The sequence below is a fragment of the Jaculus jaculus genome, chromosome 6 (assembly GCF_020740685.1).
Source record: "Jaculus jaculus isolate mJacJac1 chromosome 6, mJacJac1.mat.Y.cur, whole genome shotgun sequence".
NCBI classification, from domain to species: Eukaryota; Metazoa; Chordata; class Mammalia; order Rodentia; family Dipodidae; genus Jaculus; species Jaculus jaculus.
The window spans coordinates 88,333,902-88,350,305 of record NC_059107.1 but is presented as its reverse complement, the minus strand read 5'-3'; the positions used below and the strand labels follow the sequence as shown (position 1 = coordinate 88,350,305).

Here is a 16,404-nt window from a genome sequence, read left to right as displayed (position 1 = left end):
GTCATAAGCTGACTTCCCATTTTCAAGCTCATAGTCTGTTGCAGAGGCAGAAATACTTATTCTTTTTTTTTTTGTGGAAATGCTTTTCTGATCTGGCAAAATTGCTCAAGCACTTTTACCAAGTTAGAAGTGTTCATGTCTCTCAGTGCTGCCAACTGCACTCACTTCCTTTGTTATTCTGTCCTGATTTTAAGGAACGTGTAGAATACTGGGGACTTTATTTCTGTGGTCACTTCATTTTAGACTTCTCCTCTTTATTCTGTGATAGCTATGAAGAATTTTGGCTTCTCAATTCAACAGTTCAATTCCATGACATGATGTGTAACAAGTGATCGAGTGTGCCGGGCGTGGTGGCGCACACCTTTAATCCCAGCACTCGGGAGGCAGAGGTGGGAGGATTGTGAGTTCGAGGCCACCCTGAGACTCCATAGTGAATTCCAGGTCAGCCTGGGCTACAGTGAGACCCTACCTCGAAAAACCAAAAAAAAAAACAAAAAAAAAAAACAAGTGATCGAGTGAGCACATGAGCAAGCCAGGGATGGTGGTACTGAGGAGACAGTGGGGAGGAAACCAGAAACACAATGCTGAAATGCTCCTTACATTTAGAACAAAGCTGAAGTAAAACTTCAAAGAATGGGCTCATTTTTTTGTTGTTTTGGGGTTTTTTTGTTTGTTTGTTTTTGAGGTAGGGTCTCACTCTAGCCCAGCTGACCTGGAATTCACTCTGTCTTCTCAGGGTGGCCTCGAAATCATGGCAGTCCTCTTACCTCTGCTTCCCAAGTGCTGGGATTAAAGACGTGCGCCACAACGCCCAGCTTGAATGGGCTCATTTTAATCATCGTAATAACCAAGTCAAAAATATTATCTTTTAAATTAAAAAAAAACTTAATGATTAAGACATCATAATGTTGTAACTGAGGGAACGAGGAAGCACTGATTCAAAATGATTTTCCTTTTAAGTTGAGGTAATTAGGAATCCTTCCAATTCCAGGGTTTAAGCATGAAATCCAGGGGCTCACTTTTGTATTTTTAGCTGAACTCAGCAGCTGATGAAAAGAGCCATCCTAACAGAAGAGCAATGTGAAATAGCTGTGCTGTGAAGAAGTGGTTGCTGTCTACTTGGAATGTCCTTCGGGATCCATTCCTCTGTTCAAGCTGTGGATTCCTGAAGGCTTCTAAGCATTTAACTAATTCTTTGCTGGCTGAAGGGGCTGCAGCTGTTTCTCCACACATAAACTGATCTTTGTCCTAACTCACTTTAATAATGAGAGAGCAGCTAGGACACGTTGCTACATCTTCCCCATTCTCCAAGTCTTCCTTGGCTATGGAGGAATTGTCATCACACGGGCACGGGTAGAAATAGGTCTCCGAGTCTTCCACATACCTGAAGTCCTCGTTCTGTACCATGTCCTGTAAACTCCTGTGTCTCAAGATCTAACTATGCAGGTGTCGGTTCGGAGCAGCCATAGTGACCCACCTGGAAGCAGAAACATTGCTTCCAGTGCACAGCCAATGATGCCCCCCGAAGTTCTTCCATTTATACATGATTACCACATGCAGTCGATCTAAGGACTACCCTTCCTCATCCAGAAGGGGGTTCCAGCGCAGTTGGCTCATTTCCCCACAGACCACACGAGCCAGGAGCTGGAGCACAGGGAGGGCTTTGGCTGCTGAGCATTGTGTTCTTTTTCCCACAGAATTTGGTTCTGTTATTTCAAAAGCACCACAATCTAGTTCTCCCCTTTTTTGCCTTGTTTTGTCTTTTTTTCCCTCCTGTGTTTCACTAACATAGTTCATGAATCTTGCTTCATTTATGTTGGTATTAATTTTTGTACATGCACGTGTGTGTGTGTGTGTGTGTGTGTGTGTGTGTGCACGCCACTCTCTTGCCACTACAAACAGACACCACATGCATACACCACTTTTTGTGTATTGCTTTACATGAGTGCTAGGGAATTAAACCCAGGCCCACAGGCTTTGTAAGCAAGTGCCTTTAACTACTGACCTGTCTCCTCAGGCCTCAAGTTTTTGTTTTTTTTTTAGTTTTTTGAGGTAGGGTCTCACTCTAGCCTAGGCTCTCCTGGAATTCACTAAGTAGTCTCAGGGTAGCCTCAAACTCATGATGATCCTCCTACCAGTGCCTCCCAAATGATGGGATTAAAGGCATGGGCCACCATACCTGCCTTCAGGCCTCAATTTTAATTTTTAATTTTTGAGGTACTAAGAATCTACCACTGAGCTCCTTGCTTCATTTCTGGCTCAGACAAATACAACATATGGTATCATGAAGCTAATAAAAGTAAGTGTACATCAAAAAAGACCCTTCCTGTTTTTACTAAAGACCCTGTTAAGTGACCCACATTTCAGAGTTGCATGTTCCAGTGGTCCATGGCTCCAGCCCAAGCTTAGCCCAACTGCCTATTCCTTAATCTCACATCTGTGAGGGCCAGGCAGGGCAAATTACACCAATGAAGCAGAACAGTGAGCTTCTAGATAGCAGTGTCTCTTTGTAAGGAGCTAGAGAAAATGTTGACAATGATTTTATCTTGGCTTATCTGTCATCTAGTTGATAGCTTTGCCTGGAAACGCTCCACGAAGGTGCAAGAAAAATCATTTTCTTAGGTTTAATTAATGGCAGGATAAGAGACATGTCATTTTGCCTGATATTATTCCAGTTGTTTTATGCCCTAAGCATGGACTCACGGTCAAAAACCTGTACCTGCCCTTGGAAAGGCAAACCTTCCATAGTGTCTACTAGCCCAGTGTTGCAGACATTTTAATGTGCATATAACCTGTGTAAAAATGCATATTCTCATCCAGTAAGTCTGGGATAGGGTCTGATACTAAAATTTTTAGTAAAATCCAAGTGATACCCAAACTACTGGTCTGTGGATGACCACAAGTAGCCCTTTCTACAGATGATGGCCTCTGGGAGATGGCACTGTCTCACTCATCTTTTTTTTTTTTTTTTAATAAGCTAATTTATTTGCAAACAGAGAGAGATTGAAGAGAGACAGACATAGAGAGAATGGGTGCACTGGGGCCTCCAGCCACTGCAAATGGACTTCAAATACATGTGCCACTTTGTGCATCTGGCTTTACATGGGTACTGGGGAATCGAACGTAAGTTGTTAAGCTCTGCAGGCAAACCCCTTAACCACTGAGCCATCTCTCCAAACCCCTCACTTATCCTTTTATCCATTTACTCATTATATAGTACCTAGGACAGAGTGGATGTTGAAAATTTTTTCTTGAGGGAAGGAAGAGAGAAAGAGTTAGGGAGAAAGAGGGAGGAAAGAAAGAGGTAGGGAGAAAGAGATGCATAGAGGGAGAGACTGACGGGAAGTAAAACACATGGCTTTAGATCTAGACTTGCATTGAATCCTGGCTCTGTCATAGATCTCATGTGACTTTTGTGGGGAACTTCAGTTCCACCCCTGTGAGGCCAGAGGGATTGTTAGGGAATATATATTTCAATACATTTTGTAGGATAAGAACTCGGCCGTGCAGCCAGCCTGTTGAGGATGAAGTCCTGGCCCAGCAGTTTGGTAATTAGCAATGTAACCTTGGTCAACTTACTTAGTTTCTATTAAATAATACCAACCACATTTAATTATCATGAAAATACATGAGCAAATCCATCTAAAGTGCTTAGCCGGTATCTGGCAGTAGCAAGTCTCTTAGTAAGAAAGGCTGCATCAACAAAACTCAAGTCTTCTCTTTGTAGAGCTCCTTTTTTCTCTACCCAAGGAACAATCTGCTTTTGATATGGGATGGTTGTTGTTACTGCTGTCTTAAATTTGGTGAAGAAGGACTGAAGAGATAGCTTAGCACTTAAGGTGCTTGCCTGTGAAGCCTAAGGACCCAGGTTTGATTCCACAGTACCCATGTAAAGCCAGATGCATAAGGTGGCTCATGCATCTGAAGTTTGTTTGCAGTGGCTAGAGGCTGTGAAGCCCCATTGTCTCTCTCAATCTGCCTCTCTCAATCTCTCTCTCTGTCTAATAAATAAATAAAATACTAAATTTGGTAAAGTATTTGTAGGTTATCCTATGTATCCAAAACAATCTAGAAATATTTTTGTATTTATCTCCTGAAGTTGTCCTCACTGTCTATGTATTGTTGTTATTACAAACCAGGATATCTTTAATGAGATTTGATGAAGATTTGCTCTTGAAAGAACTTGGGCCAAATTTTTATCACTATACTCTGAATCAACTTAAAAAAATTTTTTTCTGTAAATTTTTATCACTTGAGAAAACCTGTGAAAGGTTATCCTTACTTTTCTCCTTGTCTTTTCTGTACTTTGAAAAAGAAGAACCCTATGCTTCATTTTCATATGAGAAACTTCTTCCTTTACCTACTGGTGTGGTGATTCATACCTGTAACCCCAGCTCTCAGGAGGAGAGGCTGAGGTCGGACGGTTGTGGTGAGTTTGAGGGTGTCTAGTCTCCACAGTGAGCTCCAGGTCAGTGTGGACTGGAGTGAGACCCTGCCAAAAAAGAAAGAAAGAGAGAGAGAGAGAGAGAGAGAGAGAGAGAGAGAGAGAGAGAGGGGGGGGAAGGAGGGAAGAAGGAAGGAAGGAAGGAAGGGAGGGAGGGAGGGAGGGAGGGAGGGAGGGAGGAGGGGGAAAGGAACAGAAGGGAAGAGAGAGAGAAAAAAATTATTTCCATCCTTCTATCACTTCTGTTACACTTAAAGCCTCTTTTCTCCTATGGTCACTGGAGTTTGTCAGTTAAATAAGGTTTTCATTTTTGCTTACCTCTCAGTCTTCCCTTTCAATGCCTGCTGTTGTTTTGGTTCTGTTTATATATTTGCTGATTCTCTTCCCATCTTTTTTTTTTTTTTTTTCTTTAGTCCAGGCTGAAGTTGAACTCATAATCTTCTTGCCTCCTCCTCCTGAGTTGCTGGTATTGCACATATGGTCACCATGCATGTCCCTGATCCCTTCCCCCTTGTTTCTTGCTCCTCTTTCTCTTTTATTTTTTAGTAGAATGTCTTACATTTCAGGGTGAAGAGTAGAAATAGGCACTGAAGTTCAGCTGTTCCTTTCTGTCTCTTTTGTATTTTGACTCCTCAAATGAAAGAGTATCATCTACTAGGAACCTTACTGGTAGAGATTAAAATAGGATTGTCTTTCTATTGTACCACACATCCTTAATTGGTCTTTTCTTTCTTTCTTTCTTTTTCTTTTTTTTGGGGGGGGGGGCAAGCCCAACAGACTGGCCTTTTTTTTTTTAATGCGAGAGAGTGAGAGAGAGAATTGGCATGCTAGAACCTCCAATTGAGCTCCAGACACATGCGCCCCCTTGTGTACATGTGCAACCTTGCATGCTTGCATCACTTTGTGTGTCTGGCTTACGTGGGACCTGAAGAGTCAAACATGAGTCCTTAGGCTTTTCAGGAAGCACCTTAACTGCTAAGCCATCTCTCCAGCCCTGTTGTTATTACTTTTAACTTTAAGTAGCAGCTTTATATTGCATGCTTCTCCTCACATTGTATCTCAATATAATGCCTAAATCCTTTTAAAAGATGTTTGCTTATTTAGGGTCATTAAATCTCCTGTTGTAGGATTCTATTTTGTTTTATTCATGGAGCAACTGATGGGTGATCAAATTCTGCTTTATGGGTTCAGATTGACCCAGTGAAGACTTTTTAATACTTTTCATCATCCGGAGATCACATGTCACAGACACCTTCTCCCATGGCACACTTTAAGTCAATAAAAAAATCATGTCAACTTCATTGCCAGAGGTCAGTGGGTTTTAGCAAGTAGCTGCCTTTTTAAGACAGTGTGATCACAGAAGCTTATAATGAAAGCTGCTCCACCTAGTTGTTTGTAATGGAGTTTCCCATTACAAGAAAATGGTTGCTTTTCTAACCTTTTTAAGTTTACAGGAATACAAAGTAAAGATTTAAAGACTAAAGAGAAGAAAATGTTATGTTGAAGCAATGAGCAGAATAAAGGAGCTTTCTTTAACTACTGAATTGTTACCTAACTTTCCCTGAAGCCTAAGATACTCCCTAATTCTCAATAAAGGATGCCTTCTCAGCTCCTGGAGGCCTCTTCTGAGTGGCTATCATGTGGGAAGGCACATGCTCTGGAGTAAAGAGACACAGGGCACTATGAAATGTCTTAGGTGAGTTCAGGGGTACCTGGCATGCTGCACATAGGATAGTAAGTAGATCAGAGTTAGCAAATCAACTCAAGCCAGTGTGGACTGGTAGCAGGGGATTGGAGCAGGGAAGAGAGAAGACCTAGGGGAGAGTAGAGTTTCACTGTTGTCATGGTTTTAACATTTATCTCAGAATGAACTGATTTTGTCTCAATTCTCCACCACACTTAGTAGGTACTCTTCGGTTGTGAAGTAGACGAGATTGGAACACTGAGACAAAAGCAAATTAAGTAGCCTCTGAAAATATGCAAGGGAAGTTGTACCTAGAACTTACTGGAGAAGCCAGTGGAGATTTTTGAGAGATCTCTTGTCATGCTGCACAAAAGAATCAGGGTGCTTGGAAAAATGTTGTAATGTACTTTTTGTTTGTTTGTTTGTTGTTTGAGGTAGGGTCTTATTGTACTACTGTACCCTGGGCTGATATGGAACTCACTGAGTAGCCCAAGCTGGCCTTGAACTTAACCATTATTCTCCTACCTCAGCCTCCTGAGGGCTGGGCTGATAGGCATGAGCCACCACTCCCGCTCTTGATGTACTTTCTAATGGTTCCATCAGAATGCTCTGTCAGCATCCTTCTCAGTCTGCAATTCTGATGGGATAGCCAGTCAGACAGACCTCCATTTCCATGCCGCCTAAGTGCAGTGCCTGCCCCTGCTGCATGCCGCCCTTGTCTAGCGCCCGCATCCCTTTCTTCTCTGCCCAGCAGTCCTCTGTCACCAGCTCTGGAGATTTACGCCACACCAGGATGGGAATTGAGAACTGGTATAATAGGGATTTTTGTTGTTGTTGTTGTTTTACTGGTGCTTTTTTTGGTTTATTTGGGGAGGAAAACCCCTTCTTGGGTTTTCCCCTGGATTGAAAAACAGAAATTTTCTTTGGAAAACAAGCCTAGTCCACAAGAAGGTGAGTGGGACTTGCTGGGTAAAGGTACTATAGACTTGGATTTGTTATTAAATTTAGCCTGGTTAAATTCAGTCCTTACTGAATGGCAACACTTAACCATGAGGCAGTTCATTCTGGAAAGCCCAGGACACCCATGTGCTCGGGCTGCGTGTGTGGGAGGGAAGGCTCATCTTGATCCTGCCTTTCTGCAGTCAGATCTGTGAAGCTTCATTTCGTGGAAAAACTGAAAATGTTAGGGATGCCAAATACTTAGGCCAGATCAGTCAGTCGCCAAGATTCAATGTCTGTGTTCTCTGTCCTTCTCCTTCTGGACACTACAATATTACTCCTCAGTTCCTGCCTCTCAGTTCGCTCTGGATGACTCCTTGCAATAGTAGCCTTTTCTTCCCTGGATACTTTATCTCACTTAACTTTGAACAGTTAGGATTCCTATACAGTGTTAGCTAGTGATGTGAGTGCTTGCATTACCAGCCACCAAGGTGTTCTTCCACATCCTTTTGGTCTCTAGGTAAAGGCAGGGTCTGCAGACCACGTCTTACATTAGGCAATGGCCCTAGAGAAAGTTGATCATATATGTGTACTTCTAGCCTTTGGCTTATTCTGGTAAAATAATGCAAAATTGGAGAGACCCAGAACCCTTGGATTAAAGGTGAAAAAGGCAGACAGATATGGCCAGCATCAGTGATGCATGTGGTTCATTTAATAGATGCTCTATGGAGCAATATAGCACCATTCAAAACAGCAGACGAAAATATAATGTGTAGTTTAAAGATCCATGCTTCATTAAAATGGTTTGCTTCAGATGTGTCAGGTCATAGACACTGTCTCTTTTAAGAGGACAGAGGTGGGCTGGAGAGATGGCTTAGCGGTTAAGCGCTTGCCTGTGAAGCCTAAGGATCCCGGTTCGAGGCTCAGTTCCCCAGGTCCCACGTTAGCCAGATGCACAAGGGGGAGCACGCGTCTGGAGTTCGTTTGCAGAGGCTGGAAAGCCCTGGCTCGCCCATTCTCTCTCTCTCCCTCTATCTGTCTTTCTCTCTGTGTCTGTCGCTCTCAAATAAATAAATAAATAAATAAATAAATAAATAAATAAATAAATAAATAAAAGAGGACAGAGGTTAGTCTTATGGAGACAAAGTAGTATTCCATATTGACCCCAGGTACAACCAGAAAGAAAAGCTGACAGCCTGGGCAGGATGCAGGACCAAATATCACTCAGGTTTATGACTTTGTTACCTATTCTGAGCCTTCTCTCAACCCCTAACACTAAGAGCCATGTCACATCCACTCTGTAGTAAGGCTACACAGACCTCCCCCCTTAAAAGGTTATAAAGTAAGGCATTTCCTTTGTCCCAGAGAGCTTCTGCCTTGGACTATTTTCAGGGTCTCCCACTGCAGAGTGGCTGTTTTAATAAAGGAATTCCACTTCTCACCTAGAACCAGGTCACAATCTTTATCAAGGTGGAAATAAGATAGAAATTTACTAATGAAAAAATTCACTGTGATTAGTTCTAGCTGTGACCAGATCACTGAATTCCCAGATCTAAGAAGCACCAAAAATCACCCTTAATATGTCTTAAGAACACATGTAACTGTTTACCAATGCCTTTTTCTTTGACAAGAAACCTCTTAATGAATAATTTTTACAAAAATTCTAAATCTAGACTATAATGTTCCAAAATTAACTCTTGATACATTTGTAGGTTTTTAGAGCATTTTGGATTCTTCTGTGTGGCTGTATGTGGTCTCTCCACTCAGCTTGTCTGGATCTTTCTTGTCCCAGGTCCAGCCCCCTCTCCAGAGGAATGACTAACCCCTGCCAAGCCCACTCTGTATCTGTATTGGATCATTGTTTTACCCATATGCTCATTTCATCTCCTACTGATGCTGGGAGACAGTGAAATCCCACAGTGTTCCTCCCATCTCACACATAAAGAAACTAAGGTGGAAGGCTCAAACCTTCAGAACTAGTGAGGATTTGAACCCAAGCTCTGATTTCCATCAGCTTTCTTAAATCTCTGGCTTTCACCCTAAACATGGACCACTTACTCTACCATTACCCCAGTCTAAACCCCGGTAGCCTAGAGTCCACACCACTTCTTCCATTAGTTCCCTGCACCCCTCTTTGCCTGTTCCCATGTCTTGCATGTAGCAGGTGCTGACAGAATGTTTGATGCTAAAACAGTGGTTTTCTTAATTGCAGGAAAAAAGAAATTCCTATTTAGTAACCTTATACTCAAAGAATGTAAACTCAGAGGGAATGTTGCCTCCACTATTCTTTAAAATGCCATATTTATAATAGTCTTGATATTATATTGTTTTCCACTTGGACACATAGCTACATAAAAGTTAACTCATATTGTATATGGTGCTTTCGTTTATTATGAAAATGATTCAAAATACATAGCTTTTTTCAATTATGGTAGTCTTTTATTTCATCCAAGATGTGCAACTATTGGCTATTTTGGACTAGAGGATAAACATGAATGAGGCAAAGTTCATGCCCTTGAAGTACTTGGGGTTTATTTGATAAAACAAGAATTTTGGCAATTAACACACACACACACACACACACACACACACACACACACAGAATCCGGGAAGCAGTGCTGAGTAGGATTACAAAGTCTCAAGCAACCGTTGGATAACTTTCATGTGCCTCATATTTCAGTAAGTAATCATTTAATCTTGATGCTTAATTTTTAATCATTATCATAAGGTTAAATGTGTTGTGCATGTCTTTTCAGCAAGTTTATTTCTGATCGTGAAAGTAGAAGAAGTCTCACAAACAGCCACTTGGAAAAAAAGAAGTGTGATGAATATGTAAGTGTCATTATAAAAGTGTGTGCTTATTTTAATTCCATCGACTGAGATTGATGTTTATAACTTATCGCATAGTACCAGATGCATGGCTATTTCCATTCCCTAAGACATACCTCATATCCAAAAGGTTTCTCCTAAAACCCATTTTTTTTCTTTAAAAAAACATAATAATTAGACCTCAAAAAGTGATTTTATTTATGTTTTAGAAGCTTGGCTTGATAAATTGCCTTGGAATGATCTTGCTAACGTGCATGTTTGTTTCTCTGCTTAGATTCCAGGTACAACCTCCTTAGGAATGTCCGTTTTTAACCTAAGCAATGCCATTATGGGCAGTGGGATTTTGGGACTCGCCTTTGCCCTGGCCAACACTGGAATCCTTCTTTTTCTGTGAGTACTGATGTTACTATACATTCTATTTTAAATCTACTTTCTGTATGCTTCTGTGATTACATGGTTGAAATTGGAAATACTTTTAAAGTAATTTTTACTTATTTCCTTATTTATCTCTTACTTTGGCTAAGTGACCAGTACATACTTTTATACTTGTTGTTTGAATGACTTTCCCAAGCACACTTTATGCTTAAAAGAAAACAATCAGCCAGGTGTGGTAGTGCACACCTTTAATCCCAGCACTTGGGAGGCAGAGGTAGGAGGATCTCCAAGAGTTCAAGGCCACCCTGAGACTACATAGAGAATTCCAGAACAGCCTGAGCTACAGTAAGACCCTATCTCAAAAAACCTAAATAAATAAACAAATAAATAAATAATATAGCACAGCATATTTGTAAGGAATATTACAACATTTGAAAATAATTTTTTAAAGACTCTACCTGTTACTTTAAATCTCAGCTACATGGTCAGAATATTAAGACACATTTCATCTAGTCAGTCACCAGCATTGGTATTTAAACGACTGTAGAGCACATACTCTATCCAAAGGTGATTACGGATCTGCTATAATAAATGTTGAAAAAAGCAGAGAAACTTTCTGTTTTGAAGATAAGACATTAGTGTGCACCTTCATCTGAGGTTCAGTAGAAACAGGGGGTTTTCTCTGCATAAACTCATCTCTAACTGCTGTAGGGGACTGTCTGCAAACGTTTTCATTTGGAACCTGATGACGACACCATAGGCTGCATTCCAGGGAAATACTAGTCCTGCCTGACTATGCTCACAGCTGTACCGCAGAGCTGCTTGCCCTCCTCCCGTCACCCCCGTTCTTGTTGCCTCTGCCCCCTACCCTTCATGTAAGGTCCTTTCAATGGAACATCCTTTTATCAGAAGCAGTGACCAAAATGTCTACTAATTAAGAGTAAATGATAGAATTGGGCTAAAGAGATGGATTAGCATTTGCCTTCAAAGCCAAAGGACCCAAGTTCAATTCCCCAGGACCCATGTAAAACAGATGTACAAGGTGGTGCATGCGTCTGGAATTCATTTGCAAGGACTGGAGGCCCTGGCATGCCCATTCTCTCCCCCCTTCTCTCGCTGCCAAATAAATAAATAAAAATAAAATATTTTTAAAAGAGTAAATGATAGAATTAGACAACATATTTCTATGGTGACTTTTTTCTCTATGTGAAACACTGACTATTTGAAGACGCTGGTTAGCTACACTTGCATTAACATGAGGCACCTGTGTTCTAGCCCTGACTCCTCTTCTAAATGGCCATGTTCTTTTCAGCAACTTAGGTGCTCTCAGCTTCCATTTCCTCCTCTTTAATACCAGAAAGTTGCAATGGGAAAATCTCAGAACACTGCCAACCCTTAAAACCTATGATCCAATAACTACAAAGCTAGATGTATGCTTCGTTCAGAAATCTATATTACACCAATTTCTTGAAAGACAGTTGGATGTTCAAATCAGTACTCAAATAGGATCTATAGAATGCAATTGGTTGACATATGTCTTAAGCCTCTTTTAATTTTGACAGCTTCCTTTGAGTCTCTCCTTTTTCCCCGTGTACTTTACTTGTTGAACAAACCGGACCATTTGTCTTACCTGCCATGTGTATTTTACTGATTGTAACCCTGTGGTACAAGTTGCTTTTTGTTGTTTATTTTGGGCTCCGTTTTCCATTTCACTCTGTGTTCAGGGTCAGATGCTTCCTCGTCTGCTCTGTTTAAAACTGGGGAAAACAAGTCTGGGTGGAGCCTGGTGTGCATATGCAGAACCCATGGGCAGGAGCTTCCCTCGAGGTGCTCCCAGTTGTCCTTTATTCAAGGATCCTACAGGGTCAGGCTTTGCAGGATGCTTTCATTGGCTGTTCAGATCACGTAGGCCGAATATGATCTGAAAATGGGATCTTCTTTGTGGTGATCAAGAGAGGGAAAGGAAAGCCGGGTGTGGTGGCACACACCTTTAATCGCATCACTCAGGAGGAAGAGGTAGGAGGATCTCTGTGAGTTCAAGGCCACCCTGAGACTATATAGTGAATTCCAGATCAGCCTGGGCTAAAGTGAGACCCTACCTCGAAAAACCAAAAAAATAAAAATAAATAAATAAAAGAGAGGGAAAGGAGCTGAGGTGGATATCACAACACACATGTGCTCCCTGAATATACAATTTTCATCACAAATCATACCTATTCCATCACCTGAAGACCATTTTCTTTTTTTAGCCCATACTGGCCTCCAACTCGTGATCCTCCTGCCTCAGCCTCCTTAATGCTAGGATTACATGTGTAGACCACCATTCCTGGGTGAATTTATGCTATATGTTGTCCAGTGTCTTCATATTTTGCCAAGATGGGAGAGCATCCATCACTCAGCCTCCTCCTGGAGTAGAACTGTGGTTTGGGATTCTAGCTGTTTCTTCAAGGAAAGTTTAACTCCTCCTACCCATTGTTTCTTACTTCTGGTAATGCTGCCAGTACCTTTGGGGAGGTCTCTGAACATGAACTGGATTGGTCTTGGCTTTCATCACTATCAGTTCGGGATTAAGGTCGGACTATTTTCATCTTCCAAAACTTTTCTTGTATTCTTACTGTCCTAGTAGCTTTACAGTGAATGAATAAATGAATCAGTCAATGAATGAATGAATAAGTAAATAAAATCCCATTCCCCATATATAAGGAAGGAGCAGGAGTAAATCTTTCATCTACTCTGCCATTCCTGAAAGTCAATTGATTTCTTATTAAAATTGATTTTCAATTATACTGAGTCAAGAATAATTGACCTTCTAGTTTAATACTTTTTAATTTCTGAAGGAAGCAATGAATTGGGTAAACTTTGTGCTTATCATTGAAAGATTCCCTGGATGAAACTATTACAGAGCACTTAGTTGATTTTGGGATACATGAACAGCAAATACACACATCCAATCTTTGGGTGAAAGCTCATGAAGGTAGTTATACAGAGACTCAAACTTGAAAGTTCTTTCAAAGCCTAGAACTTTGCCCCCTCAGTACAAGGAAATATTCTGTGGCCTTTGCAAAAGCCAGCTGCTCCTACAGCTGCTCAAAGCCAACACGCAGTTGGCAAGGTGAAGACATTTCATCTGCTCCGGGCCCTGTTCCAGGCTCATTGGCAATGCTGAGGAGTCCAAGACTGTCCCGGCTTCTTTAGAAGCGCAGCTGGGAAGGCTCCTCTGAGTCGCACTGGGCTGGGTGCGGAACTTTTCTGGGGTCATCTGGAAACTTTTTGTATTTTCTTTTTCTTGGATGAATTTTGGGCTCCTTTTTTTGTTTTTTGGGGGTTTCTTTTGGTTTTTTTTGGGGGGGGGGAGTTGGACCTAGCATAATGGCTATCATCTTCTGTAGCACTCATCTCATTCAGTTAGATCCAGAGAGTTCTGCCCTATTGTAAGGATCCTGTTAAATTATGTATTTTGTTAAGTTCTGGGGCCTTAGAATTCTGCCCAAGAAACAGGAATTATTGTTTGTAATGTATGTTTCCTATGGGAACAAAGTGGCATTGTAGCGTGAGGCAGCAGCGGGGGCCCTGCAGTGCAAGGACCTGCACTGAACTGTATTTTACCAGCAGTGGGCATTCCACAAGAAGTAACAGCTACCAAAGAAACCTCCTGATATAATCTACTCCAGTCTTTTTAGACATAACTCCCTTGACTTCATCATAGCAAAAGTAAGAGTTAAAAATCAGTGTAGCCAGGCGTGGTGGCTCATACCTTTAATTCCAGCACTTGGGAGGCAGAGGTGGGAGGATTGCCGTGAGTTTGAGGCCACCCTGAGACTCCATAGTGAATTCCAGGTCAGCCTGGGCTACAGTGAGACCCGACCTTGAAAAACCATAAAAAAAAAAAAAGAAAAGAAAAAGAAAAACCAAAAATCAGTGTAGAGCTGAATCTGGTGGCACCTGGCTGTAATCCCAGCATTTGCAAGCCTGAGGGTAAGAACCACACGTTTAAGGCTAGTTTACATAGCAAGACCCTGTGTCAGTAGCAACCCTGAAAAACCAACTCAGTGCCCTCCAAATTAGTGTTGACATGGAACAATAGTATGCTGTGTTTTTTTTGTAAAATAAAAAAAAAAAACTTTTTAGAAAGGTTTTTTTTTTTTCTTTTTGTGGCTAGGCATGGTGGCACACGCCTTTAATCCCAGCACTCAGGAGGCACAGGTAGGATGATTGCTGTGAGTTGAGGCCACCACCCTGAGACTTCATAGTGAGGGTAGAGTGAGACCCTACCTCAAAAAAACAAAAAAAGAAGGGTATTTTTTCGTTAAAGGCAGACTTTTTAAAAAAAATATTTTATTTATTTTATTTATATGCAAGCAGAAAAAGAGAGATAGAAGAGAGACAGACAGAGAGAATGGGCATGCTAAGGCCTCCAGCCACTGCTAACAAACTCCAGATGCATGTGCCACTTTGTGCATTTGGCTTTACATGGGTACTAGGGAATTGAACTGGGGTTGTTAGGCTCTGCAGGCAAGTGCCTTTAACCACTGAACCATCTCTCCATCCCAAAGCATACAGTTCACAGTAACTTAATCTACTTTGATTATATCATTTTCTTCATAGTACTAAGTAAATGAAATATTTATTGAACTTATTGAATTTATGGAATCTGGTGAAATAATAAATGTCTTGTGTTTTTTCTTAACATCTTAGCATGTTTGATTACTTCTTATTCTAATAATGTAACCCTTAAATTTGAAGCCATGAAAAAATATAGTTTAACCCACACTTCAGACATAAACTGAGTTTTCTGCATACATTTATAATCAATTCTTTTGACTTGTTGCTTGTGAAGTAGAATTACAATCTGTAAAAAATAATAGTTTAAGTTTATGTTGGTTGATTGTAGTGTCAGATGCTGTTTATGAGTCTTATTTTCTGAAAATTTCTATCTGCTTGGGAAGTGGTCACAGAAACAAAAAGACAATGTGTCTAAAAACACACTTTGAAAAGTGGCATGTAAGAAGCATTTTATTAATTGGTGCTAACCCCACAGGAGAGCTATGAGGAGTAAATGAGTATGTGGAATGTGTGATGTGTGTCTTCACAGGTGTGTGTGTGTGTGTGTGTGTGTGTGTATGAATGTGGATGAGAAATGCATAGGGTGCTATACAGCTTAGTGTATTAAAAGCACTATATGACGGCATTTGTTAAGCTACTAGGTTATTAGTCACCAAGTGAGCTTTCATTGGACAGTAACTATATAGGTGAGCATATATGACATATTATCCTATTTAATCACTATGAGGTAGGTATTAGTCCCAACTATCAAATAAGCTAATGGAGCCTTAATAACTTATCACTGACCATGAGTTAAAATACAAAGGAGCTAGGGGCCCAACCAGGCACATCACCTCCTATGATCTAAAACACCAGATGGTCTTTTACCATAACCTTCTTCAAAAGCCAGACTCTCGGGCTGGAGAGATGGCTTAGCAGCAAGTGCTTGCCTGTGAAGCCTAAGGACCCCAGTTCAAGGTTCGATTCCCCAGAACCCACTTTAGCCAGATGCACAAGGGGGTGCACACATCTGGAGTTCGTTTGCAGTGGCTAGAGGCCCTGGAGCACCCATTCTCTCTCTCTCCCCCTCTTTCTTTCTGTCACTCTCAAATAGAAATAAAAAATAAATAGGGCTGGAGAGATGGCTTAGCAGTTTAGCACTTGCCTGTGAAGCCTAAGGACCCTGGTTTGAGGCTCGATTCTGCAGGGCCCACGTTAGCCAGATGCACAGAGGGGTGCACGCGTCTGGAGTTCATTTGCAGTGGCTGGAAGCCCTGGCATGCCCATTCTCAATCTCTCTCTCTCTCAATCACTCTCAAATAAATAAATAAAAATGAATACAACTATAAAAAAATAAATAAATAAAATTAATAAACAACAAAAAAGAAAAAAACATTAAAAAAGCCAGACTCTCTTAATGTATAATATTGCAGCAATTATATCCTTATCAATGGATTTTTAAGTTAGCAGGGTTTTTTTCTTTCCAGTGTAATTTAGATTAAAAATTCCCTACAAAATCATCAGCATTCCTGAATAATCTGGCTCCTGTTTCGCTGAAACCATCTCCTGCTAACAGCAAGTAAACTATGCC

The 16,404-nt window shown here is 41.0% G+C and overlaps 1 protein-coding gene across 4 annotated transcripts in view; it reads left to right on the top strand.

Moving 5' to 3' along the window:
- Slc38a1 (solute carrier family 38 member 1) overlaps positions 1-16,404 on the top strand; it is a 76,173-nt gene that overhangs the window by 26,437 nt on the left and 33,332 nt on the right. For all 4 annotated transcript variants that reach the window (XM_045152002.1, XM_045152000.1, XM_045152003.1 and 1 more), the window contains exons 3-4: positions 9,824-9,899; positions 10,171-10,286. In XM_045152002.1, the coding sequence (XP_045007937.1) occupies positions 9,824-9,899; positions 10,171-10,286 (192 nt within the window). The remainder of the gene's footprint in view (positions 1-9,823; positions 9,900-10,170; positions 10,287-16,404) is intronic.